Source organism: Mus musculus, chromosome X (genome assembly GCF_000001635.26).
Source record: "Mus musculus strain C57BL/6J chromosome X, GRCm38.p6 C57BL/6J".
Classification (NCBI taxonomy): Eukaryota; Metazoa; Chordata; class Mammalia; order Rodentia; family Muridae; genus Mus; species Mus musculus.
The window spans coordinates 147992622-148018519 of record NC_000086.7 but is presented as its reverse complement, the minus strand read 5'-3'; the positions used below and the strand labels follow the sequence as shown (position 1 = coordinate 148018519).

General features: G+C 39.4%; 1 protein-coding gene across 1 annotated transcript in view; it reads right to left on the bottom strand.

Annotated features, from left to right (window-relative positions):
- The window catches only part of Gm15080 (predicted gene 15080), a 40182-nt gene extending 14655 nt beyond the window's left edge, over positions 1-25527 (bottom strand). Inside the window, exons 1-4 of the mRNA NM_001198988.1 lie at positions 25436-25527; positions 8293-8418; positions 7493-7572; positions 2863-3821 (exon numbers count right to left, since the gene is read on the bottom strand). Of these exons, the coding sequence (NP_001185917.1) occupies positions 2863-3821; positions 7493-7572; positions 8293-8418; positions 25436-25451 (1181 nt within the window). The 5' untranslated portion in view covers positions 25452-25527. The remainder of the gene's footprint in view (positions 1-2862; positions 3822-7492; positions 7573-8292; positions 8419-25435) is intronic.
- Between the last annotated feature and the right edge of the window lie 371 nt (positions 25528-25898).

Below are 25898 nucleotides of genomic sequence, written 5' to 3'. Positions count from 1 at the left end.
GCCAATAGCCATAATATTCCTTATATTTTGAAAGTTTGAAGAAGTATGTAAATACTAGAAACTAACAATTGAAAGTATACTACTCAGTCAGCTTTAAAAATGTGCAACATTAAGGAGGTGAGAGAAAAATCAATAAGGAAGTTGTCTCAGCCCCTAATTCATTCATTGTGTCATTGTAGATAGTCCCTATTTAGACTTCTATGTAAACAAACCATGAAAATATTTTGCTGTTTGTATCAGACACTATCCTCTTATCAAAATGTTTTGAAGATATTTTAATGCTGGTATTCCATGATACCATTATTTAAATAGATTGATATCCATGTTAGTAAAATTTGATAGTACTTTCTTAGGGTCATGGTATATTAGGTTTTGAGTCCTTATTCTAGAGGTAACTGTGAAATTACCATGTGAAAAAGAAAGAAAGAAAGGAAGAAAGAAAGAAAGAAAGAAAGAAAGAAAGAAAGAAAGAAAGAAAGAAAGAAGGAAGGAAGGAAGGAAGGAAGGAAGGAAGGAAGGAAGGAAGGAAGGAAGGAAGGAAAGAAAGAGAGAGAGAAAGAAAGAAAGAAAGAAAAAGAGTCTTAACAACAGAAACTGTAAAAATTGAAAAAATAATCAGATCCTACTACAAAAGCCTATATACAACTAAATTGGAAAATCTGGATGAAATGGAAAATATTCTAAGCAGATACAATTTGACAAATCTAACCCATCTACACAGCCCCATAACCCCTTAAGAAACAGAAGCAGTCATTAAAAGGATGTGGAGAAAGAGGAACTCTCCTCCATTTTTGGTGGGATTGCAAGCTGAGACAACCACGGTGAAAACCAGTCTGGCAGTTCCTTAGAAAAATGGGACATAGTAGTTACTACCTGAGGATCCAGCTATACCACTCCTGGGAATATACCGAAAAGGTGTTCTAACATATAACAAGGACACTTGCTCCACCATATTCTGAGAAGCCATATTTATAATAGCCAGAAGCTGAAAAGAACCCACATGTCCTTCAACAGAGGAATGAATACAGAAATTGTGGCACATTTACACAATACTACTCAGGGTATTAAAAGCAATGACTTCATGAAATTCTTAGGCAAATGTTTGGAACTAGAAAAAAAAATAATCCTGAGTGAGTTAATAACACAACCACTAAAAGAACATATATGGTATACACTTACTGATAATACCCAAGATATAATTCATGTTCTTATTACCCAAGATGTAATTCACAGACTACATGAACCTCAAGAAGCAGGAAGACAAAAGTGTGGATACTTCGCTCCTTAGAAGGTGGAACAAAATACCCATCGGAGGAGTTACATACACAAAGTGTGGAGCTGATGGAAAGGCTATCCAGTGACTGCCCCACCTGGGGATCCATCCCAAATACAGTTACCAAATCTAGACACTATTTCAGGATGCCAAGAAGTGCTTGCTGACAGGATCCAGATATAGCTGTCTCCTGAGAGGCTCTGCCAATGCCTGACAAATACAGAGGGGGATGCTCACAGCCAACCATGGAACTGAGCATAGGTTCCCCAATGGAGGAGATAGATAAAGTACTGAAGGAGTTGAATGGGGTTGCAGCCCCATAGGAGGAACAACAATATGAACCAACCAGATCCTCCAGAGTTCCCGGGGACTAAACCACCAAACAAAGAGTACACATGGTGGGAAGCATGGCTCTAGCTGCATATGTAGCCAAGGATGGCCTTGTTGGACATCAGTGGTAGTCCTTTGGTCCTGTGAAGTCTCGATGCCCCAGTGTAGGGTAATTGGAGGGCAGGTAAGTGGGAGTGGGTGGATGGGTGGGGGAATACTATCATAGAAGCAGGGGAGGGTGGATAGGATGGGGGTTCTGGGGGTGACTGAGAATGGGGACATTTAAAATGTAAATAAAGAAAATATCCAGTAAGAAATTAAAAATATTAATAAAATACTTATGTCATATATGTGCATATTTAAACATATGTATGTATGTAGTTTAAATGAAGTTTTACAATTCTAAGTGCCAGCTCTCAGCACAAGGATTATAGACTACATAACATAAACCCTGTGCTAGGTACAGGAAACCTGCTCTTCAAGTGTTAGACACAGCAATAGAAGAGACTCCCAAAATAATATTGGCTACTGCTGTTGCCCTGTTTGCTTCACATAATTTGAAGGCAAGTTTCTACAGCTAAAGACAGCATACACTTTGGAGAGTGGATTTGGAGAAACTGCTGTAAGATATACTTGTTGGGCTTAGACATAAATCACTTGACTAATGTGTACAGGCTCTATCACAATTTGCACAACAACATACAACCTCACACACATACAAACATGTACTCTCTCTCACACAGATACATACACACACATACATGAAAACACACAAAGAAGGAGAGATAATTTGTCTGATGAAGCCTTTAAGGCTCCTAAGGAAGGAAATAAAGGAAAGAAACAGGTTGATTACCATTAGTTATATCCTATCATATCAATTTCGTACAATTTGTTGGTATATTTTCTTGCTTACTAGCTTGAAAGATGCAAAAGGAGTAGCTACTCTGAGTCGTGCATAGGCCTAGTAAGAAAGGCCAGAAACTGGGAAACAATCTTAGGCCATCGCATATGCATGTGAGTTGATATCATGAGCCACAAAATTGTTCCCATACACTCCTGAATTGTACCAGTGTCTGAAAGACTATCCTTTCAGGGATCATTTCTATAGTTTGTTACCAGACAAGTTTCTCCTACTGTGTGCAGCAGTGTCTGAATTGGGAAAATACTAATTTAGTTATTAAGACACAGAAATTCTTATACTTTTCTATATCATTCCAAACATTGTACTAACATTGATAAAGTACTGATTTTGTTTCTACCTGTCAATTTCTGGCTCAGATCCTGGTGGTGATGCATCCCTTGGTCCATTTCTTCCTCTTGGACCATGGTATCTTTCTCTTTCATGAAGCATCCATGACTGGATGCTACTAGATCTCAATGAGGTGTGATAACGATCTCTCCGTGACCGGATGTTATGAGCTCTCCATGACTGATCATTATGACCTCTCTGTGACTGGTTGTCATGACCTCTCTGTGACTGGTTGTCATGACCTCTACGTGACTGGTTGTCATGACCTCTCTGTGACTGGTTGTCATGACCTCTCTGTGACTGGTTGTTCTGACCTCTCCATGACTGGTTAAGATCTCTCCATGACTGGTTGTTATCAGATCTCCATGACTGGTTGTTATGAGCTCTCCTTGCATGGCCGTGATAAGCTCTCCCTGAGTGGTCATGATGAGATCTGCCATCATGGTTGTGATGAGCTAATCCTGATTGGTTATCATGAGCTCTCCCTCTTTGGACTTGATTATCTCTCTCTGTGTGGCCAGGATGAGCTATCCCTGAGTTGTTAGGAAGAACTCTCTCTGTATGGGTAAGATGATATCTATCTGAGTGGCCATGTTGAAGCCTAACTGCATGATTTTGATGTGGTCTACCTGAGTAGTCATGAAGTGGTCTACCTGAGAGGTCAGGATGTGGTCTCACTGAGAGTTGATTGTGTGGTCTATCTGAGAGGTCATGGTGTGGTCTATCTGTATAGTTATTAGTTCTACCTGAGTAGACATGAGATCTCTCTGACTGAACAGGAGCTCTCCTGAATCGATTACGTGATCTTCTGGAATCGTGGCCATGAGATCTGCCAATGTGGTGGTCATGAGATTGGGAGAGGCCATGTAAACTCCTGAAGAACAATTGGATTCTTTCTTGTTGTAGCTGTCTCTCTTCTGATTGGTTTCCATTCCTCCTTGTTAGACTTTCTAGGTTGACTTGTCTTGTCTGCAAAAGATCCCAGTTATATAATATAAATGAGACAGTCTATGATTAGATTAAGCCATAAGTGTATTTTTAAAGCCCCTCCTTCCTTTCTTCCTTCCTCTATTCCTCCCCTACTTTGCTTTTTGAGAGGTCCTAATTATATTGTTTAGGTTAGCCTGAAACACGTGATTTTCACGAAGTTTGGATTTATAGGCTTGTGCCACCACATCAGCTTCTCAAGACTATTTCTATCAGTGATTTTATCCTAGAATGAATGACAATACTTTTATTTAATAGTTTACGGAGCTATCCTATATACCATGTCACTTTCACAAGGAAAATTACTTGTATGTATCATAAAAATAATGAAAATTAGCTGTCTTGTGTATTTTACCAACTAAACCATTTGACATCGTACTTGAGAGTAAAGAGATATTTTGGGGGGAACTTGCAGAATTTCATGATAGCCAGTAACTTACTACATATACAACTGTGATCTTGAACTTCTAAACTCCTCCATCAACCTCTTCAACACTAGGATTAAAGACACTTGCCACTACAAATGGTACTATATGGCAATGAGGTTTGAACTCAGGGTTTTATGCATGCTAGCTAAGTACCCTACCAACTGAGTTACATCTACATTTAAGAATGTTCTGTAATACAACTCTTTAAGATCAAAGAAAAATATTCCAAATTATTCTACTGAGTATTTCTCTACCCAGTGGTCATTAAAAATTTATATTTGAATGTAAACAAATATTTAATTCTAGGGAGAATAACTAAGTGAGTGGAATACAAATGCTATAAAGCTAGCAAAGAGTTGGCTTGGTACAATTCAAATAAATGGATCTGGTAATAGCTTAGCTTTATTTTCATTCTTTTTATCTCTTTAACCAAAGAGGTATAATAGTGAGTCACTCGAAAGGAGACAGTAAAAACTTTGACAGTGTCTATGATAATCCTTAAGAGTAAGTGAGCAACATTATACAGACAGTACTAAAAAAGGTAGCTTTACACTAGTATATTTTGCTTAGAAAGCAAAAGACCCCTATATTTGGTATTTCCATGTCCTGCTACAACACTTCTGAATGGTCAAAGTAACTGACATTAGGAAGAAGGTGCTACAACAAGGACTATTTAAATGCAAACTTGCATACTATTGTAAAATAATCATTTGTGTAAGGAATATTTTCTGTATTGGGATTGTAGCTCAGTTGTCCAGTACATACTCAGCATGAGCAGGGCTGTGGTTCTCATAAGAAATCATTTACATGAAATTAGGTACTACATGATTTGTAAACTTAAGGAAAGAAATACTAATTTTCTTTTAATAGTGAAAACTATTGTGTATTTTGTCCATGATATGTGTGGGTGTGTATGCTGTGGTGTGCATGCAGAAGTCAGAAGGCAACCTTGCATGAACCTACTTTCTCCATCCACTTCTACAAGCATCCCAGAGATCCAACTTAATTGGCTAGGCTTTTGTGACAAGAATCTCTCAAAATATTTTTATATAGTCAGGGTGTAATATCTCTTGCCTATATTCCCAGTACTTGTCTCAATGCTATCAGAAATTGGTTTGTATGAATGGTCCACTATCCCCACTTTGGTTTTCTTTACTTTTCTCAGTGATTTCTGGTATGAAATTCTTGAATGGTTCAAAACTATTTGCAATGGATAGATGATTTCAATTTCAATATACTTTAAAATATTTTCAGTTGGGAGTATCTTGGACGACAGCAAAAGGGAACATATTTTTTTCATTCTTTCTATATTTATCACTTGTACCCCAAACTTTGGACAGGGGATCTAGTTAAATTGGTAGAGTCCTTGTCTATCATACATATCTCCCTTGACTTAAGCCTATACATTCCATAAAACTAGGTGAAGTGTCTATAATTCCAGAAGATAGAAAGGAGAGAATCTTGAGTTAATGTCATCCCTATATAGGCAACCTGGCTTTCATGAAATATCATTTCAAACAAACAAAGACAAAAATCAAAAACCCTTTAAGGAATCTAGGATATTGCCCTTTGGTTGAATACTTGTTTAGCATGTGCAAACTACTGGGTGCATTCCATGAAAATAAACAAACAAAACAAACAAAGAAAAACCTAAACCTAAACGAAATAAAACCAAACCAGAAGTAGTATCACAAATATCATCCTGCAAGATCTAGACCTCTTTCGGTCAAATTCAATTCTTCAAAACAGAAGGAAGTATTTCATCTCTGCAACACAGAATGGAGACTATGCTAAAAAATGTAACCTATTCCTTCACAAAATAATGTTCCCTGAATTGCCACTGTGTGTGTGAGTGTGTGTGAGTGTGTGTGTGTGTGTGTGACAGAGAGAGAGAGAGAGAGAGAGAGAGAGAGAGAGAGAGAGAGAGAGAGAGAGAGAGAGAGAGAGAAAGTGTGAGTACACATAATTTTGAGCTTCAAGGAGCTTGAGTGAAGTTGTCATCAGGTGTCCTGCTCTTACTTTCCAAATTACTACCTTGAGATAGGGCCTCTTACAGTACTTGGAGCTAAGTCACAGCTAGTCAGATCCTATATCCATTCCAACAACACTGGGATTACAGGTGTACCCTTGACCAAGACCAAGTTCTGCTTTTTGTGTGGGTTCCATGTCCCCATTCTCCTTTGCAAGTGCTCTTACCCTGCAGACAATTTTCCTGTTCAACCACTGTTTAACACCAGATGCTTATGTAACAGCTAAAGAATAACTAGTTCTTACTGTTAAGCTGAACTACTGATACATATCAAAATTCTTGTCCCATGACCCAGTTACCTATGCCAGTTTAGAAGTACAGGGAAGTATAAATTTTTCCTCTGGAAAGTTCCAGAATGTGTTTCATATCCCATTTCACTTAATTTCTATCTTCACATGATTTTTTAATGTGTATAGGTTTGTGTGTGTGTGTGTGTGTGTGTGTGTGTGTGTGTGTGTGTGTGTGTGTTTATGTGTGTGTTTTATGTGAGATTATGCCCCATGTGTGTGGTGCTTACGGAAGCCAGAGGAGGGGTTAAAGCCCTTGAAACTGCATTTAAGTTATAGGACCACTGATGTGGGTGTTGAGAGCTGACCTTGGGTCATCTGGAACACTAGCAAGCACTTTTAAATACTAGGGTATCTCTCTACTCCAGATTTCTGGTTCATACCATTAGTTTTTGAGGGTAGTAAACTATTTTTACACTATAGCTTAAGATAAAAATTTATAAGAGGACAAAATGAGAATAATATTTACAATTAATGACAATCACAAACTATCTATTTTTGTACCTTATAAATTCAAAATTCCCAATGATTAAAATAAAAAATAAAATGTTTCCTGAAATAGTTGAAGGGGCCTTCCTCCTGCTGCAATACACTGCCCACCCCATGATGATCAAGGTTTCTGACCCTCTTCCTTTTGTACACTGCCTTGATCATAGTGTTTTTTTTACAAAGAAAAGTAATTATGATACCTAACATATAACACCTTCTCTTAGTTTCATCACTGGAAGATTGAGACAGGATGAACATCAGAAATTCTTTACCAACCTAGACTACATAGTAAGTAATATAATACCTTGTACTATGGAACTTGTAAGACCTTGTCTTCAAAGAAACAAACACACTCATCTCTAAAAGAACTATGTTACATCTCAGACTCTTGATTTCTGTTAACCCTTAGTGTTCACTTACCAGATGAAGTAGAGGATGATTTGCTGAAAATCTTTGTCTGAAAAAATGGCCATTTCTTCCCCTACTGTCACGTCTGTGTCCTGTGTATTATTTTGAGAAAATTTATTTTCCATATTTTCAGCAGTGAATTCAGTATCTTTTAGAAACAGTTTTTAAAAGATAGGCCTTGTTTTGAAAAATGACTTAGTATTTCAACACTCTAACGTTGTCTGCTTGTCTCACTGAATGCTATACAAGAGTGATTGTCCATTCTATCTATACTCAGCATTTCAAAGTGGCAGTCTTCAGTTTATGTGGAATTCAACATTTGGTTGTATATGGTACCAAACTGGAAACCTATCTAGAAATAATATAAAGACTACGACAACATAAAAATTCTGTTACAATATGTTCCCTACTCCAAACAATACTGTTAGCTTTAAAGAAGACATTCTTCCCATTCAACCTTATTCCATTCACTCAGTGACATTGTTTTCTAACAAAATGTCTTTGTTATGGTGATTAGGCTATTGATCATGCACTTAACACTCCTGTATTGCCTCCCAGTAGTGGATCAACCTGGCAAATTTAAAACAATTACCTCCATTGTTAATTTCTACCCCTGCTCTCCATTAGAAAAGCAGCTCTTATAAATGAAACATATATTTTTTTCATCTGAACTGGAATTAAACTCTTACCAACCTTGTACAAGTCCATGTCTGAAAAATATGAAGCATGTAACATAATATAACATTAGAACAGTGCAAGTTCAAAAATCTGCCTGCTCGTTTTTACCACCTGTGCTGTTCAGTGTACTTTACCTCTCCCTCGCAGATGTCCAGGGAAAAATGCTTGCCCTCTGGAGCTTTCTGACTGTATGTCATTCTCCTCATTGTATTCTTCTTCAGAATTAGCAGCTTCTAGATATCTCAGCTGTCTAATTTCGTCTGTACAAGATATTACAGAAAAATTAAAGAAATGAGAAGTCAAATGACAATAACGTCTTCTTAGCCAGAAATTGACATTATATTTCATCATATTATGGAATATATAGAACTGTTAATCCTTTAAAAATCCTAACACTATAGTAAAAGAAAGAATAATTTGTAACAAACTTGCACAACGATAGCAAGATTAAGAGGTTTTATTGTTTCTCTTTACACCACACACACACACACACACACACACACACACACACACACACACACACACACACATTAGCAGGTGTGTTAGAAAGAAATGTTACGTCTCTTCTCCTGGAGCTGGAGCTAGAGTTAGAGTTGCAGGCAGGCATGAAGCAACCAGCTTATATGTAGGAATTGAACTCTGATCCTCTGAAAGAAAAAATACTCTTGAAAAAAAAGTTAAATGTTTTTTAAAAATTAATTCTTGGAGAATTTCATACAATCTATTTTGATCATAATCACCCTACTCATCCCAGATCTAACTCTTCTTCCTTACCCATTCAACTGTGAATCCACCTATTTTTAAAACTCATTAAGTCCAATCTATGTTGCCTATATACTCTTGGATATGCAGCTATCCACTTGAGTGTGGGTAACATGCTAGCATCACAACGTTAAAGAATACAGACTATCCCCATCTAAGCAGCTAACAGTTGCCAGGAGAAATTTCCCAACTCTCCTCAACATGCCAGGAGCTTGTTTGACTTGAGGTACTGGTTGTTCTAGTACTACAATTTCTCCATCTCCATGAGAGTCAACAAGCTATTTCAAAGTATTTATCAGTTTCCACACTAATCTTAAATTTGAATAAGAGCTGATATTTTATTTGGTCAATTGACAATGATCCTGTGAAAGGCATCCCTACAACACAGAAACCTTTGAGAAACATCAAACATATTTAGCAATAATCAGCAATTCTACATGTTACTGAATCAACTAGGGCAATTCAGTAGCTTTTCTATATACCATCAATAAACATACAGATAATAAATATGTGTTATATGTACATTATGCAATATTATTCAGTTGTAAAGAAAAATGATATCATGGAAACTTTGCAGGCAAATAGATGAAGGTAAAAGAGATCATTGTGAGTAAAGTAACAGACTCAGAAAGATTAATGTTTCATATTCTCACTTTCTGTCTCTTCTGAGGTTCCTAACTATAAATATGCAGATATGAATATATATCCTAGAGTAACTACAGAGACTTAGGAAGGCAAAAGTCATCCCTCCAATAGTAGGAGCATGGAGAAGCTAAAGAGAGGAGGCTGTTAGTATCATAGAAATGATCTGATCAGGGAAATTCAAAACAGATCTCTAATTACTGAAAATGAGTGAGGTAAATATAGAAGGGGTACAATAACATTAGAGATGTTTAGAAGAAGCACGAGGAATAACTTGAAACTATGTAAAGAAACACTTATGACAATATAATTCTCTGATATATATATATATATATATATATATATATATATATATATATATATATACACAGACATACATATATACATATATATAGACATACATATATAAATATATATATACACAGACATACATATATATGTGTGTATATATATATATACATATATATATATATATATATATATATATATATATATATATATATATAATTTAAATGACACATTTTCATCTAGTTGAAAATGCTACTTGTAAGAGCCAAAGACAAGCAAGCAAATTCACTAACTCCCACTGAGAGAACCCCTTTTTTGAGGTCTTTGTCAGGGTTGTTCAAGAAACTCCCAAAATATTTCAAGCTGTTTCTATTGCCCTTGATTGCGATTGGGAGTGTAAGGAAAGTCCATATTGGAGAAGTGAACATGCACATCAGATGCTGGCCCAGAGACCTCTGAGTTGGAACTGACCTGAAAGCCTCCTCCCTGAGAACTTGCACTCATGATACCATAAGGACATACAGGTTTCCAATGGATGGAAGCAACCAACACTCCTACCCACTTATGATACCTAAATTCCAGACCAATCAGCATTGCATAATAGCACTGGCAGTATAGTTTTAGCACCAATCCTTGCAGTAATCAACTGCTCTTTAACTGGACTTAAAGACTCATTCAACAGGTGGGAAATCACGGTTGGTACGTTAAACTAGCCAAGTACCCAGGTCTAATGAAGCCATGGATTGTGAAGAAGAATGTACAAATACTACATTACTTAACCAGACAAATAATTTCTTTTTCAACGTTTTTTATATACCCCCAGAGAAATAGAGTCTGTTGCAAAGAGAGGACAAAAACTTCTCTTTGTACCAGATTGAAACAATTACAGAAAACTAGAAGTAATCCAAGAATTTCTTGATCCCAGTCTAATGCATTAATACACCAATAAAACAAAGTGCCTACTTGAATATTATGCAACTTCAGGCAAGAGAAGGATGAATTGTTTTTAGAGCCAGAGGTATAATGAGTTTGCTCTCATAATGTATCTCCCCGGAATGCCAGAAGTGAAATTCATAGTCTCACCAACCTGACTTATAGGAGACCTGAACAAGAGTGTCGCCAATGGACATGCTAATGTGGACATTGAACACTCAAGAGAGCTTAACACTACCTAAAGAACTTTAGGCAACTGAAGAACACTGAGAGGAAGACAAAGTCTCCTCCCCAGGGAAGAGCACACCAATTGTTTACCACAAAGCAAATGGTCAGCCCTAAAAACATAAACATAGAAGATATATTAAATAGACTTTTCATGTTTCATTTATATTTTAGGAATACACATTAACACATATACATACCTGTGATGGGGTAGGGAAAGAAGGAGTTTAGTGACAACTATTTAATGAATAAAGAGTACAATATACTTGGAAACAGCAAAGAGGAGTAATATGGTAGGTTTGGTAGGAAGAAAGGGAAGGGAGAAATAGTGTAATTATAATGTCGAAAACTGTTAAAATATATGGAAAATATTAATCTGAAGCAAACAAATGTACAATCTAAACTGATGGATGATCCTGGCATTACCAGTGATAAGCACAATCTCAGCACTTAGAAGGGTAAGGCACATGGGCTTCTACACATCAAATTATCTCAAAAATGTGAAAGAAAAATAAATAAATTCAGCAATATTTCAATTGAAATGAAAGGAAAATGATTATTAAAAATGGTATCTACGTTCCCATATTAGAAATGTCTGATGACTAAAAAGAAATATTTAAAATTGATTCTTGAAAATATATCAAGTATTTTAACAGTGACATCCCTTTAATTTTTATAAAATGGTTTATTTATTTTTTAGATCCTGCTAGCTAGACAATAAAATAGAAGGGGACAGAAATACTTCTGTTTTTTTTCTTATAGCTTCTGTTTGATGGCAGGATCCATATGTCACAGTTGGTAAACACTTGCCATGCAAGTTTTAGGACCTGAACTGGAACCTCACAACCTTCCCTTTTGTGAGGACCTGTGAGATGGTTTAGTGTGTAAATACAGTTCTTGCCATGCCTGACCCTTGTGACCTCCATGTTGAAAGGAGAGGAGCAGCTACTCTAAGTCAAACTCTGACTACCACAGGTACACTGTAACATGACACACAAGCCCTGAACACACACAAAGCAAATTAACAGAAAACTTGAAAATGTTTGAACCAAAGGGTATATAAATTATGAACTTTTAGAAGGAAAAAAGACAGGAGAAGCCCTGGGACTTACTGGACAGTCAATCTAGCCTAATCAATAAATTACAAGTCTCAGGGAGAGACTTCTTTCAAAACAACAACAACAACAAAAACAAAAAACAAAACACACAGGAAGATGGCTCCTGGGGAATAAGACTCAAATTTGACCTCTAGGGTATTTTCAATCTTGTACAAGAATTCCTACACATGTAACAGCTACCGTGTACACACAAACATGCTTACACACATGTATATATACACCTGCAAATGAACTTGTCTACACACACACATACAACAATTTGTTAGGAAAAGTGCAAAAGAAAATTTCTCACATTATGCAGTTTGTATTTGATTACTACAGTAAATGAAATTGATATGAAATTGAAATAGTTTTTTTTAACAGAAAACTTTTTTTCTCAAATGTATCCATGTCGCCTGTGAAAATTACTGTATATTATTTGTGACCCAGGAACAGCACACAACTCATTTCATAGGAGATAAAGGTAACACAAAGCACCAACTTCCTGGTTTGGTGGCTTACAGTAACAAATTCTGACACTAGAGGGCAGAAACGAGAAAAGGAAAACAAGGGGCAGCCGGTGCTATGCAGACAGATCCTGTCTAACTAAAAATAGGAGAAGATACAGGATCAGAGATCAAGTCCAAGTAGATCAAGGACCTTCACATGAAACCAGATACACTGATAGAAGAAAAGTTAGGAAAGAGCCTCTAACACATCTGCACAGGGGAAAATTTCCTGAACAGAACACTGATGGCTCAGGCTCTAAGATCAACAATTGAAAATGTGACTTTATAAAATTGAAAAGCTTCTGAAAGGCAAAGGACACTGTTAAAAGGAGAAAACGGGAACCAACAGATTGGCCAAAGATCTTCACCAACCCTACATTCTATAGAGTGCGAATAACCAAAATATACAAAGAATTCAAGAAGTTAGACTCTAGAGAACCAAATAACCTTATTAAAAATGGGGTACAGATCTTCTGTATTCATTTCTTTGTTGAGGGAAATCTGGGCAGTTTCCAGCTTCTGGCTACTATAAATATAGCTGCAATGAACATAGTGGAGCATGTGTCCTTATGACATGTGGCAGCACCTTCTGTGTATATGGCCAGGAGTGGTATAGCTGGATCTTCATTACTATGTCCAATTTTCTGAGGTCCTGCAAGACTGATTTCCATATGGGTTGTACTAGCTTGCAATCCCACCAGCAATGAAGGAGTGTTCTTCTATCTCCACATCCTCACCCACATCTGCTGTTAGCTTAGCGTTTTTATTATTGGATATTTTCTTCATTTACATTTCAAAAGTTTTCTCTTCTCCTGGTTTCCCCTCCAAAAAACACCATCCCCCTACTCAGCAACCCACCCACTCCCAATTTCTGGTCCTGTCATTCCCCCAAACTGGGGCATAGAGCCTTCAAAGGACAAATGGCCTATCCTCCCATTGATGGACATCCTACTAGCCCATCCTCTGCTGCACATGCAGGTCAGCTGAGTTTTTGATCTTAGCAATTCTGACTGGTGTGAGGTGTAATGTCATGGTCTTTTTGATTTGCATTTCCCTGATATCTAAGAATGTTGAGATTTTCTTTAGGTGTTTCTCAGAGCCATTTGAGATTCCTCAGTTGTAAACTCCTTGTTTAGAGCTGTATCCCATTTTTTATTGGATATTTTCTTTATTTACATTTCAAATATTTTCCCCTTTCTGGGTCTGTCTCCCCTTCTGAAATGCTCTATCCCATCTCCACTCTCCCTGCATCTATGAGGGTGCTCACCCACCCACCTGACCACTCCTTTCTTCCTGATCTGGCATTTCCTTACACAAGGGCAATGAACAGCCTCAGGCCCAAAGACCTCTCATCCTTCTCTGCCTCATATGTGACCAGCAACATGGGTTCCTCCATGTGTATTCTTTGCTTGGTGGTCTACTTCCGGGGAGCTTCAGGGGCGGGGGGGGGGAGTCTGGTCTGTTCACACTGTTATTCCCTCTATGGGGCTGAAAACCCCTCAGCTCCTTGAATCACTTCTCCAATTCCTCCATCAGGAAACCCCAAACTTGTCCAATGGCTGGCTGTGAGCATCTACCTCTGTATCAGTCAGGTTCAGGAACAGTCTTTCTGGAGACAGCCATATCAAGTTAACATCAGCAAGCACTTCCCAGCATCCAAGCTGTCTTGGATGCAAGCTGCTTTTCATGGTGGTTGGTTGTGCTGAGGATCAAACTCAGTACTTTGTGCATGCTGGTCAAGCACTCTGCCAACTAAGCTGGACCCTACTTCTTAACAAACACAGTTTACAAATACAGGCCTTTGACAGTTCTCCTGTTTTTATTTTATTTTGTTTCATTTTATTTCATTTTTATTGTCCCTTTCATGCATCCCCCTTCCCTGTTACCCCTCCACAAACTCCACCTCCCCCCTCTCCCCACTCTCCTTTGACTTGATGAGGGTGCTCCTCCACATACTCACCCACTCCCACCTCACAGATCTAGCTTCCCCCTACACTGGGGCACCAAACCTCCACAGGACCAATGGCCTCCCTTCCCATTGATATCAGATAAGCCCACCCTCTGCTACATATGTACCTAGTGTCATGGATCCTACAACTGCTGTGCCCAAATCACCGTAGCCACAGCATCCAAAGGAGCACAGATTTGGATTGGCAAGATGTTGTTTTACAAGCCATACTATGGTCATTTAAAAAGAAAAGCAAAAGCAAAACCAAAGAACCCTGTTTTTAAAAGTGTATGTTTTGTACATCATTGAGACCAGGTATCACTTTGCAGCTCAGACTTTACTCAAAATTATATAAACCTGTTTCACCTGCCCCAGTCTTCTGGCTACAGGGTGAGCCTCCACGTCCAGTCTTTTATGAAGAGCCTGAAAACAATCTGTCTGTGGACCTGGAGTTTGAAACTGAGGGTCTTGTGAATACAACATTCAGACCTACACCCACTAAGTTCCATTACTGGAAGGGGATTATAAGCATGTGCCATTATATTGAATGCAGGTATTTATCTGTGTTAGGCATGTAAAGTACAAGGTTAACTACATCTCCAGGTGTGTGCTCTCCATTTTTATACAGGAATGATCCCATACAACATTTATTAAAAACTCAAGCAAAGAAATTTTAGACTTTGGACCCTCGTTGGCTTGTAAATTGTATTAATATTTTTATCTGAAAGCATTAATTTTGTGAGAGCATTATTCAATAATTACAAAATATTAAAACAAGACAAGTTTTCTACACACTGAATCACAACTGAGAAAGTACTTCATACAGTGGACACTCTAAAGAATGTGACAGAGGAGATGGGGGAAAATTCATGAGTCTCGATCCAGTGCATGGGAGACCCTGGGTGTCATCACCTGTGATGGGTGGAGACAAGTTAAGTAACAGGTTCCTCTCACTCTCTGAGATTCAAGCTATACTTACTTCCAGAAGCCTTTAAAATGGGGATTCTACAGATTTCCTTAGTGTCTTTCTTAACTAGATAATTGTAAATTTAAGAAGACAGCATTGCTCACATATTAGAGTGCCAAGTGTTAAATTAATAGTGTACACTCCATACATCTTTGTGTGACTATAGTTGAGGACATCTGTTAGGCTGTCTTGGAAGTGCAAGAGAATATCACAGAACTCTGAACCAGGCCTTTTTTTTTTTTTTTTTTTGTCTTACTGTCTAAAAGATAGACATGGCGAACAGAGAGCCACAATTTTAGGCATGTGTTTGCTTTTAAATCCAATTCTGGTATATTTAACACCTTTTACCTTAAGTAAGATTTATAATGTAGTTTGGGATATTAATATTAATGACAAGTATAAAAATGACATCTTGGACCTTTTATATATTTATTTTGTAATTATTTGTATGTGCTTATCTATATGGCCATGTACTTGCATGTGTGTTCTGGAAAGCAGAGTATGGACTTGGATACCAGGGACCTGTAGTTAGTCATGTTTTAGATCTCTTGGCCCCAGAACCCAGTACCATAATAAAAGGGGGAAACTGGGGTTGAAGGGTGCTCAATAGGCAGTCTGAAAGGAAAGATCCTTTCTAAACAACAACAACAACAAAAAAAAAAAAACCCAAAAAACAAAAAAACAGAAAAATCAAAAAACCACCCAACTCAGTTACTACCTCTTCATCTATCCATACCATCCCCAAGGCCCAACTTTAGACTTTCATATTGGCTTGGTACACCACAAAGAACATCAGACTGAAAGCTCTGCCATTAGTTAAGGAAATTAATACACTAATATTGCAGGCCAGAAAGTGACCCTTTATTCGCTTCCTCCTCAAACAACTTCTAATAATGATTTCTAAGAACAATCAAGGAAACCAACGAAATTAATGCTCACTCTTTCTCTCACTTCAAATATAGATATTTAAATTTTTACTTTTATGCACATGGCTTTGGAGACAAGATTATCTGCTTTTGGTCACCCCTTATCAGACTTTCTTTTCCTATCTCTGGTCTGGTGCTGTTTTCTGTAATCTGAATCCTCTATACCATATATTTTTAAACTTTGGGTTTTTTGTTTGTTTGTTTGTTTGTTTGTTTTCAGAGACAGGATCTATCTGAGTGACACCTCAGTCTGGGCTCAAATACATAAATATTTAATTGTCTCTACCTCACACGTGATGAGACTTAAGTCATGGGTTATCAGGCCCTGCAACCTCTCCCCATTTCTTTCACTCTTTCTGTGTCTTCCTGTTTCCAACTCTGGGTATAAGTATATTCTCTATTCTGTGCTTCCAGTCAGTTACTCCTTTCTCAACAGTGTGCTGATCCACTTGTTCCTGCAGCCGAAGTTGCTTGTTAAACAGTTTATGCCATATTCAAAAATATACTCTCACAGACAGACTCTCACAGTCACAAAAACACCCAGAAACACAGTTGCACACACTCACAGACACACACAGACTCAGGCAAACAGACACAGAAACTCACACAGACACACACACCCCATACACACACACACACACACACACACACACACACACACACACATTTTTCTGTTACTTTGAAGCCCTTGTTAATGATAACAAAGTGCCTCTTAGTGAGAATGTTCAGGGAGTAAAAGAAGGAAAGGACTGGGCAGGGAGGGGCTGCAGTATTAAGCTGTGGCTTGTGGGATAATTGAAGTCTATATCCAGGCATGGGACAATAGTGATTTATACAAACAGTCAAGGACACCCATCCAACAAATGTTCATGCTCTACTTTTTCTGGCGTTTTAATTTGAGGATCCCTTGAAAGCTAGCCGTACATCCATGAATGAAGCCCATCCCACACTCTCCCAGACTTGCCCTCCTAAAAAAAAATCATGTGCTATGCCCTTCTGGCATTCTAATTCCCAGATTCCTAGAAGGCGATCCCTAGGCTCTAGGTATGTGATCCTGGAGGTGGGAACTCTGCAAGTCCCCTGTCCTCACTCGAAAATAAGGGCCAATTTACTGTCACCCTATCCAAAAACCATCAATCACCAGGTTGTTTATAGTTTCCCTTCCAGAATAGAGGGTTTGATGGGGTAGAGGGGCACTATGCAAGAAAGTCTAAAAGCCCCTCCTCGAATGAGGAAGTCAGGAGAGACAGAGCCTGAGCCCTCTTGGGAAATCTCCACACCTGCAGGCGCCATTTTGAGCAGCCCCTGTTATGCAGAGGTCTCCCAGTCAACATCCTTTTCTGACCAGTGGGAACCCTGAGCAAGGAGAGGGGTCGCGCTGCTACTCTCAAACTAGAGAGAACTGGTTACCTTCATGGTTCTCCATCAGGTTGCCACCTCCTGTGGGAGTCCCAGCCACCTCAAAGACCAGAGATCCACATGCTGAGGTTTGTCTTCCCCTGACTCAACAGTTTCCTAAAGGCGTCCTCCAATCACTGTGCTTCCTGCACTCTGGCAGAGGCTCAGTGGCCAGTGTTCAGCCTATGCAAAATTCCTTGAAATATATAACCTGAAAGTAAGAATGCTTTTCCCCCCAACAGCTGGTCCCTTGATTTTCTGTGTACCCAGCTTGATGACTTGCTGGCTGGATTAGAAATCAAAATGGGAATTATTTTCCTGCTTTTTTTCTCTGTTAAAACAACTGGAGACATATAACAGGTGTTAAACTCTTTCCATGGAGGCCTTAAGACATGAATTAGATGCCCAGATTCCCTGCAGAAACCACACACTCAAGGGCCAGTGAAATGGCTCAGTGAGTCACTGTAGTTGCTGTCTTTTGAACAACCTAAGCTGGATCCCTGGGAATGGCATGGTGAAAATAATGAACCAACTCCTGCACCTTATGCTCTAATTCACACATATATGCACCATAGCATGCCACATGACATCTGACTCCATACCAAAAGAAACAATATATGGAAATAATATGTAGAGCACCATGATTTAAAACAGTAATCCCTCCTGTGTAAAGGCAGAGCTCAGAGAATCCCTAGGATGTTATAGTGGACAACTACCTTGGCCTGACTGCTAAGCCCCAGGTCCCTCTGAGAGACTGATCTCAGCAGACATGAGGAGGATTCCTGATGAACAAGTGTCAGAGGTAACAGTGAGCCTCCACATGGAATTAGACACACCTAACAGCACTACTGTTACATACAGTACATAAAAATGTGTACGTGTTCACATACTAACAGAAGCACACAGAGATGTAGCCACACCTTCACCATCATACACGCACACAAGAGATTCTGGCAGAGAAGAAAAGAAAAAATAGATTATTTGCACAGTGAGCATGTAATTATTCCTCAACCTCTTGCTCAGGAATCATTTTAGACCTCAAAATGTTTGCTCCTGTTTCTCCAAGAGGCCTGTCAAAGGTACGTAGTAACTGATTTTCTCTGTAGCTCTAGAATATAATACAATCCACTTTATGGAAAGACAAACTTAAAGCAAAGTGAACAACGAACCTGTGTGGTGGCTGACACTAAAATCTTGCTCTAGCGGAAGACCACAGCAATGTAAGACAGAGAGGGCCAGCCAGTGTTGTGTATCCAAAATCTACCTATATACATAAAAATCACCCAAGGTCTTAACTTGTTCAGAAGTCCTGAGGATTACTTTATCATAGAGTGCTTGACTAGATTGCACCAAACACTGAATTTGATACCCAGGGCAACATCTGATCCAGACAGACTGTACCAGTCTTGAATCCAGTTTATTGCTTGCTTCATGACTCAATGGAAGATAACCATGTTAAAAATATATAACATGTTAAATAAAAAAAATTAAAATTTTACTTTAGGCACATGGCTTTGGAGACAAGACTACCTGATATTTTACAGACCCTAGTTTTTCAGACCTTCTTTCCCATGCCTGCCCTGGTTCTGTTTTCTCTAATCTGAATCCTCTATATCATTTTTTTTAATCTTTGGTTTTGTTTTAGGAGAAAGTGTCTTTCTGTATGAAAGCTCAGTCTGGGCTCACATCCACAAATATGCCCTTGCCTCTGCCTCACCACTGCTAAGAATCAAGTCATGTGCTACCATGCCCTGCAACCTCTCTTTTCTTTCACTCCTTCTGTGTCTTCCTGTTTCCAGCTCTGGGTCTAACTGTTTTTTTTAATTCTGTGCTTCTAGTCAGTTACTCTCTTCTCACCAATGTGCAGACACTCCTGTAACCTGCACCCTATGTAACTTGTTAAATATTTTATGCCATATTCACATTCATACTCTCACAGACAGACTCACATAGACACAAACACACCCAGAGACAGTCGCACACACTCACAGACACACACACACACAGAATACACAGACCCTCAGACACACAGACACAGGCAATCACACAGACACACACATCCCATACACACACACACACACACACACACATTTTTCTGTTACTTTGAAGCCCTTGTTAATGCCAACAAATTGCTGCTTAGTGGATAGCCAGGGAATGTTCAGGGAGTGAAAGAAGGAAAGGACTGGGCAGGGAGGGGCTGCAGGATTAATCTGTGGTTTGTGGGATAATTGAAGTCTCTATCCAGGCATGGGACAATAGTGATTTATACAAACAATCAAGGAAACCCATCCAACAAATGTTCATGCTCCATTTAATTTGAGGATCCCTGGAAAGCTAGCCTTACATCCATGAATGAAGCCCATCACACATGCTCACAGCCATGCCCCCTAAAAAATCATGTGCTATACCCTTCTGGCATTCTAATTCCCAGTTTCCTAGAAGACTAACACTAGGCTTTAGTTATGTGATACTGTAGGTGGGAACTCACCAAGGCCCTTGTGCTTACTCAAAAATAAGGCCCATTTTACTGTTGCCCCATCCAATAACCATCAATAGCTAGGATAATAAAGTTTCCCTTCTAGAATAGATACATTGATGGGGTAGAGGGGCACTGTGCCAGAACGGCTAAAAGCCCCTCCTCGAATGAGGAAGACAGGAACACAGTGCCCTAGCACTCTCTGGAAATCTCCACACCTCCAAATGCCATTTTGAGGCACCGGGGTTATGCAGAGGTCTCCCAGTCAACATCCTTTTCTGACCAGTGGGAACCCTAAGCAGGGAGAGGGGTCACACTGCTACTCTCAAACTAGAGAGAACTGGTTACCTTCACGGTTCTCCATCAGGTTGACACATCCTGTGGGAGTCCCAGCCACCTCATAGCACAGAGATCCACATCCTGAGGTGTGTCTTCCCTGAACCAACCCAAGGCTCTCAACACTTCTGTAAATATGTTCTCCAATCACTGTCCTTCCTGCACAGTTACAGAGGCTCAGGGGCCAGTGTTCAGCCTATGCCAGGCCACAACATGCCTCCAATCCCAAGTGAGGGGCAGGGAAAGCAGCTATCTTCACATGCGTGCTACTCTGCTCCCGAGGGGCATTTTCACAAAGTTCAACTGCTGTGATGGAAAACCTGGAAGAACTTCATCATGCCACAAGCTTTTCTACCAGCTCCTTAAATGTATTCTCTGTTGTATACTAGGGAAATCCAGATCATTACTAGCGGGTTCTAAATAGTTCTGTTCACACTGCTCTTAACTGGTTTTATTTCTTTTCATTTTGATTTCTCAGTTCATCCTTTTGGTTATTTTGCCTCCATGTTGCCTGTGACTCAAGTGTGAGCATGATGCCTGTGCAGTCCATAAGAGGGCTCAGTTCTCCTGGAATCCATGGTTGTGAGCAATGTGCTGGGAATCAATCCGTGTTGTTTGAAGAAACAGCCCACCCAATATTCTTAACTATATGGTGTCAGAGGTGAGGAAAAAATATGATAGAAAGAAAGATGAAATTTTAAGACCTGTAAGTCATGCAAAGAACTCAGAAATTGCTAGTAGTTTGTGAGTCTAGAGGCTGCCTGGTGGTGAGAAAAAAAAGAAAAACCAACCTGGATATTCCCCTTAGTTAAAACATTCTTGGGAACAGCTCAACCTTAAATATAGAGGAATGTGAGGACATAACAGGGCTATCTAAACTGAGTCAACAAGTCACAGAACTCTGACACCCTGCACGTACATGTAATTTTTCTGCTGATGTTTGAATAAGCCAATAATGTGCCGCTATTTTGAATTCCATACCCCTAAGCCCCTTACCCCATGAAAACCCCGAGCTTTTGAGCCTCGTGGACAACATCCTTTATCTCCTGTGTGGGGATTCATGTTGGTCTAGAACTCTGTAATTAAACTACCTTGTCTAATTACATCAAGATGGTCCTTCGTGATTTTTTGGATGCATGCTGAATGGGGAATTGAGTGAGGGTTTCCCCACTAGGTTCTATCAGGATATGACTCAAGGGTTCCTAAAGGAGTATAGAATGCAGACTATGATTTTTTAATTGGAAAGGGTAATTAAGACCAAATCTTGAAGGATTTTTAAACTTAAATGTACTTCCCATTCAAATTGGAAGGAAATTATACATTTGTAGTACATGTTTTATCTAAATTTCTGATATATTCCTCTCTGGTCCTGAAATTGTGCTGTAGCTGAAGTGTCCATGTAAATAACTCTTATCTTCCTGACCTAGCCTCATTACATTTGATTACCTACAAACATTCTAAGATATTATTATGTTTCTAGTCCATTATTCTTGACATCAAACTCAGATTCTCATGCTTGCAAGCATGTACTATGTCCCAGAACTCAGTCTAGCCAGCAGTCATTTAATGTTACATTGTATTACATGAGCCTGGTATTGAAGTTTTAAAAAAAAACAGTTTGTCTATTTTGAAGAATACTCCAGGTAGGACTGTGTGTATGCAAAATCCCAGCACGGTTAAAAGCAGAAGAATGGGGAATTTACTGTCACCCTCAGTGACAATGGTTGTTTCCAGCCAGCAGGCTTTAAAGGAAACACTTTCTTAAAAACCAAACCAAACAAATGAAATTATCACATCCCTGAAGAAGCATTACCTGACAGATTATATCTACAATTTCATGTCTTAAACTTCAGAAGCAGAAAGATTGTATTGGAATGCCAGTTCAGTGAACACTGGATTTTAGGACAGACCATTGACCACAATATTGTTTCAAGACAGGTTGCCCCTACACTATGAAGTTTCACAGAAAAAAAATCAAGAGGTAAATAAACGAAGTTATGAATACACAAACACATAAACAAATGCAGCATAATATCAACTGAAAGGTCAGAAAATCGTAATAGGATAAGTTTTCTTTGCTTCCAAACTCTAAATGTACCGATGATAAATGCATATGTTATTTGAAAGTAAGAATTTTTCCCCCACGCACCCACCCACAACTGGTTCCTTGATTTTCTGTGTACGCAGCTTAATATCTTGATGGCTGGATTAGAAAATCAGAATGGGAATAATTTTTCTGTCTTTCTTTTTTTTCTGTTAAAAGATCTTGTCTTTTTTTTTTTTTTTTTGTCTGTTAAATAAACTGGAGACATATAGCAGTTGGTAAACTCTTTCCATGGATTCCTTAGGACCTGAATTAGATGCCCAGATTCCCTGAAGAACCACACACTCAAGGGCCAGTGAAATGCCTCAGTGAGTCACTGTAGTTGCTCTTTTTCTGGGCAAAATATGTTGGATCCCTAGGAATGGCATTGTGAAAAGAATGAACAAACTCATGCACCATATGCTCTAATCCACACATATTTGCACCATAACATGCCACATGACACCTGACTCCATACCAAAAGAAACAATATACATAAATAATATGTGGAGCACCATGATTTATAACAGTAATCCCTAGTGTGTAAAGGCCGAGCTCAGAGAATCCCTAGGATGTTGTAGTGGACAACTACCCTGGCCTGACTCCTAAGCCCCAGATACCTATGAGAGTCTGGTCAGAAGACAGGAGGAGTATTCCTGATGAACAAGAGTCAGAGGTAACAACCTCCACATGGAAGTAGACACACCTAATAGCACAAATACACAAATATGTGCACCTGTTCACATACCAACAAAAGCACACAAATATGTAACAACGCCTTTACCATCATACACACACAAGCGATTCTGGCAGAGAAGAAAGGAAATATTATGTTAGGTGTGCAGTGAGCATGTAATTATTCCTTAACCTCTTGCTCTGGGATCATTTTAGACCTCAAACCGTTTGCTCCTGTTTCTCCATGAAGCCAGTCAAAGGTACTTCGTAACTGATTTTATCTGTAGCTCAGGAAATGAATACAATCGGTTTTTTGGAAGGACAAACCAAAAGCAGAGTGAACAACAAGCCAGGTGTGGTGGCTGACACTAAAATCTTGCACTGGCAGCAGACCCCAGCAATGTAAGACAAAGAAGGCCAGCCTGTGCTGTGTATCCAGAATCTGCCGACATATATAAAAACCACTCTAGGTCTTAACTTGTTCAGAAGACGGGAAAGTTACTTTTTCATAGAGTGCTTGACTAGATTGCACCAAAGCACTGAATTTGATACCCAGGGCAGCATCTGATTCAGACAGACTGTACCAGCCTTGAATTCAAGTTATCCCATGCTTCAAGACCCAATGGAAGATATCCTGCAGTGAGACCTTGTTAAAAAACAATACCTTGGTAAGTAAAAAATTTAAATTTTACATTAGGCACATGGCTTTGGAGACAAGATTAACTGCTGTTTGTCAGACCCTAGTCAGACCTTTTCTCATGAATGTTCTGGTTCTGATTTCTCTAATCTGAATCTGCTATATAATTTCTTTTTTAATCTTGTTTTGTTTTAGGAGAAAGGGTCTGTCTATATGACAGATCAGTCTGGGCTCACATCCAGAAATATGCACTTGCCTCTGCCTCACCACTGATAAGACTGAAGTCATGGGCTACCATGCCCTGCAACTTCTCCCCACTTCTTTTACTCCTTCTGTGTCTTCCTGTTTCTAGCTCTGGATGTGACTGTATTCTTAATTCTGTGCTTCCAGTCACTTACTCCCTTCTCAACAGTGTGCAGACATTCCTGTAACCTGCAGCCTATGTAACTTGTTAAACATTTTATGCCATATTCACATACATACTCTCATAGACAGACTCACACAGACAGAAACACACCCAGAGACAACCCCCCCACACACACAGAATACAAAGACCCTCAGACACACAGACACTGACAGACAGACAGACAGACACACACACACACACACACACAAACACACACACACACACATTTTCACGGTTACTTTGAAGCCCTTGTTAATGATAACAAAGTGCTGCTTAGTGAGAATATTCAGGGAGTAAAAGAAGGAAAGGACTGGGCAGGGAGGGGCTGCAGTATTAAGCTGTGGCTTCTGGGATAATTGACGTCTATATCCAGGCATGGAACAATAGTGATTTATACAAACAGTCAAGGACACCCATCCAACAAATGTTCATACTCTACTTTTTCTGGCGTTTTAATTTGAGGATCCCTGGAAAGCTAGCCTTACGTCCATGAATGAAGCCCATCCCTCACTCTCCCAGCCACGCCCTCCTAAAAAAATCATGTGCTATGCACTTCTGGCATTCTAATTCCCAGATTCCTAGAAGGCGATCCCTAGGCTCTAGGTATGTGATTCTGGAGGTGGGAACTCTGCAAGCCCCCTGTCCTCACTCAAAATTAAGGGCCGTTTTACTGTAGCCCCATCCAATAACCATCAATCGCCAGGATGATTAAAGTTTCCCTTCTAGAATAGAGGGGTTGATGGGGTAGAGGGGCACTGCGCCAAAACGTCTAAAAGCCCCTCCTCGAATGAGGAAGTCAGGAGAGACAGAGCCTGAGCCCTCTCGGGAATTCTCCACATCTCTAGGCTCCATTTAGAGCCACCAGGATTAAGCAGAGGTCTCTCATTCAACATCCTTTTCTGACCAGTGGGAACCCTGAGCAGGTAGAGGGGTCGCGCTGCTACTCTCAAACTAGAGAGAACTGGTTACCTTCATGGTTCGCCATCACTTTGCCACCTCCTGTGGGAGTCCCAGCCACCTCAAAGCACAGAGATCCACTTGCTGAGGTGTGTCTTTCACGGACCAGCCTGAGGCTCTCAACACTTCCCTAAAGGTGTCCTCCAATCACTATCCTTCCTGCACTGTTGCAGAGACTCAGTGGCCAGATTTCAGCCTATGCCAGGCCACACCACGCCTCCAATCCCAAGTGAGGGGCGGGGAAAGCAGCTATCCTCACATGCCTGCTACTCTGCTCCTGAGGGGCATTTTCACAGAGTTCCACAGCTGGCCTGGATAACTTCGAAGAACTTCATCATGCCACAAGTTTTCCTACCAGCTACTTAAATCTATTCTCTGTTGTATACTAGGGAAATCCTGATCATTATTAACAGGCTCTAAATAATTCTGTTCACACTAATCTCAATGTGTTTTATTTCTTTTCATTATATAAATG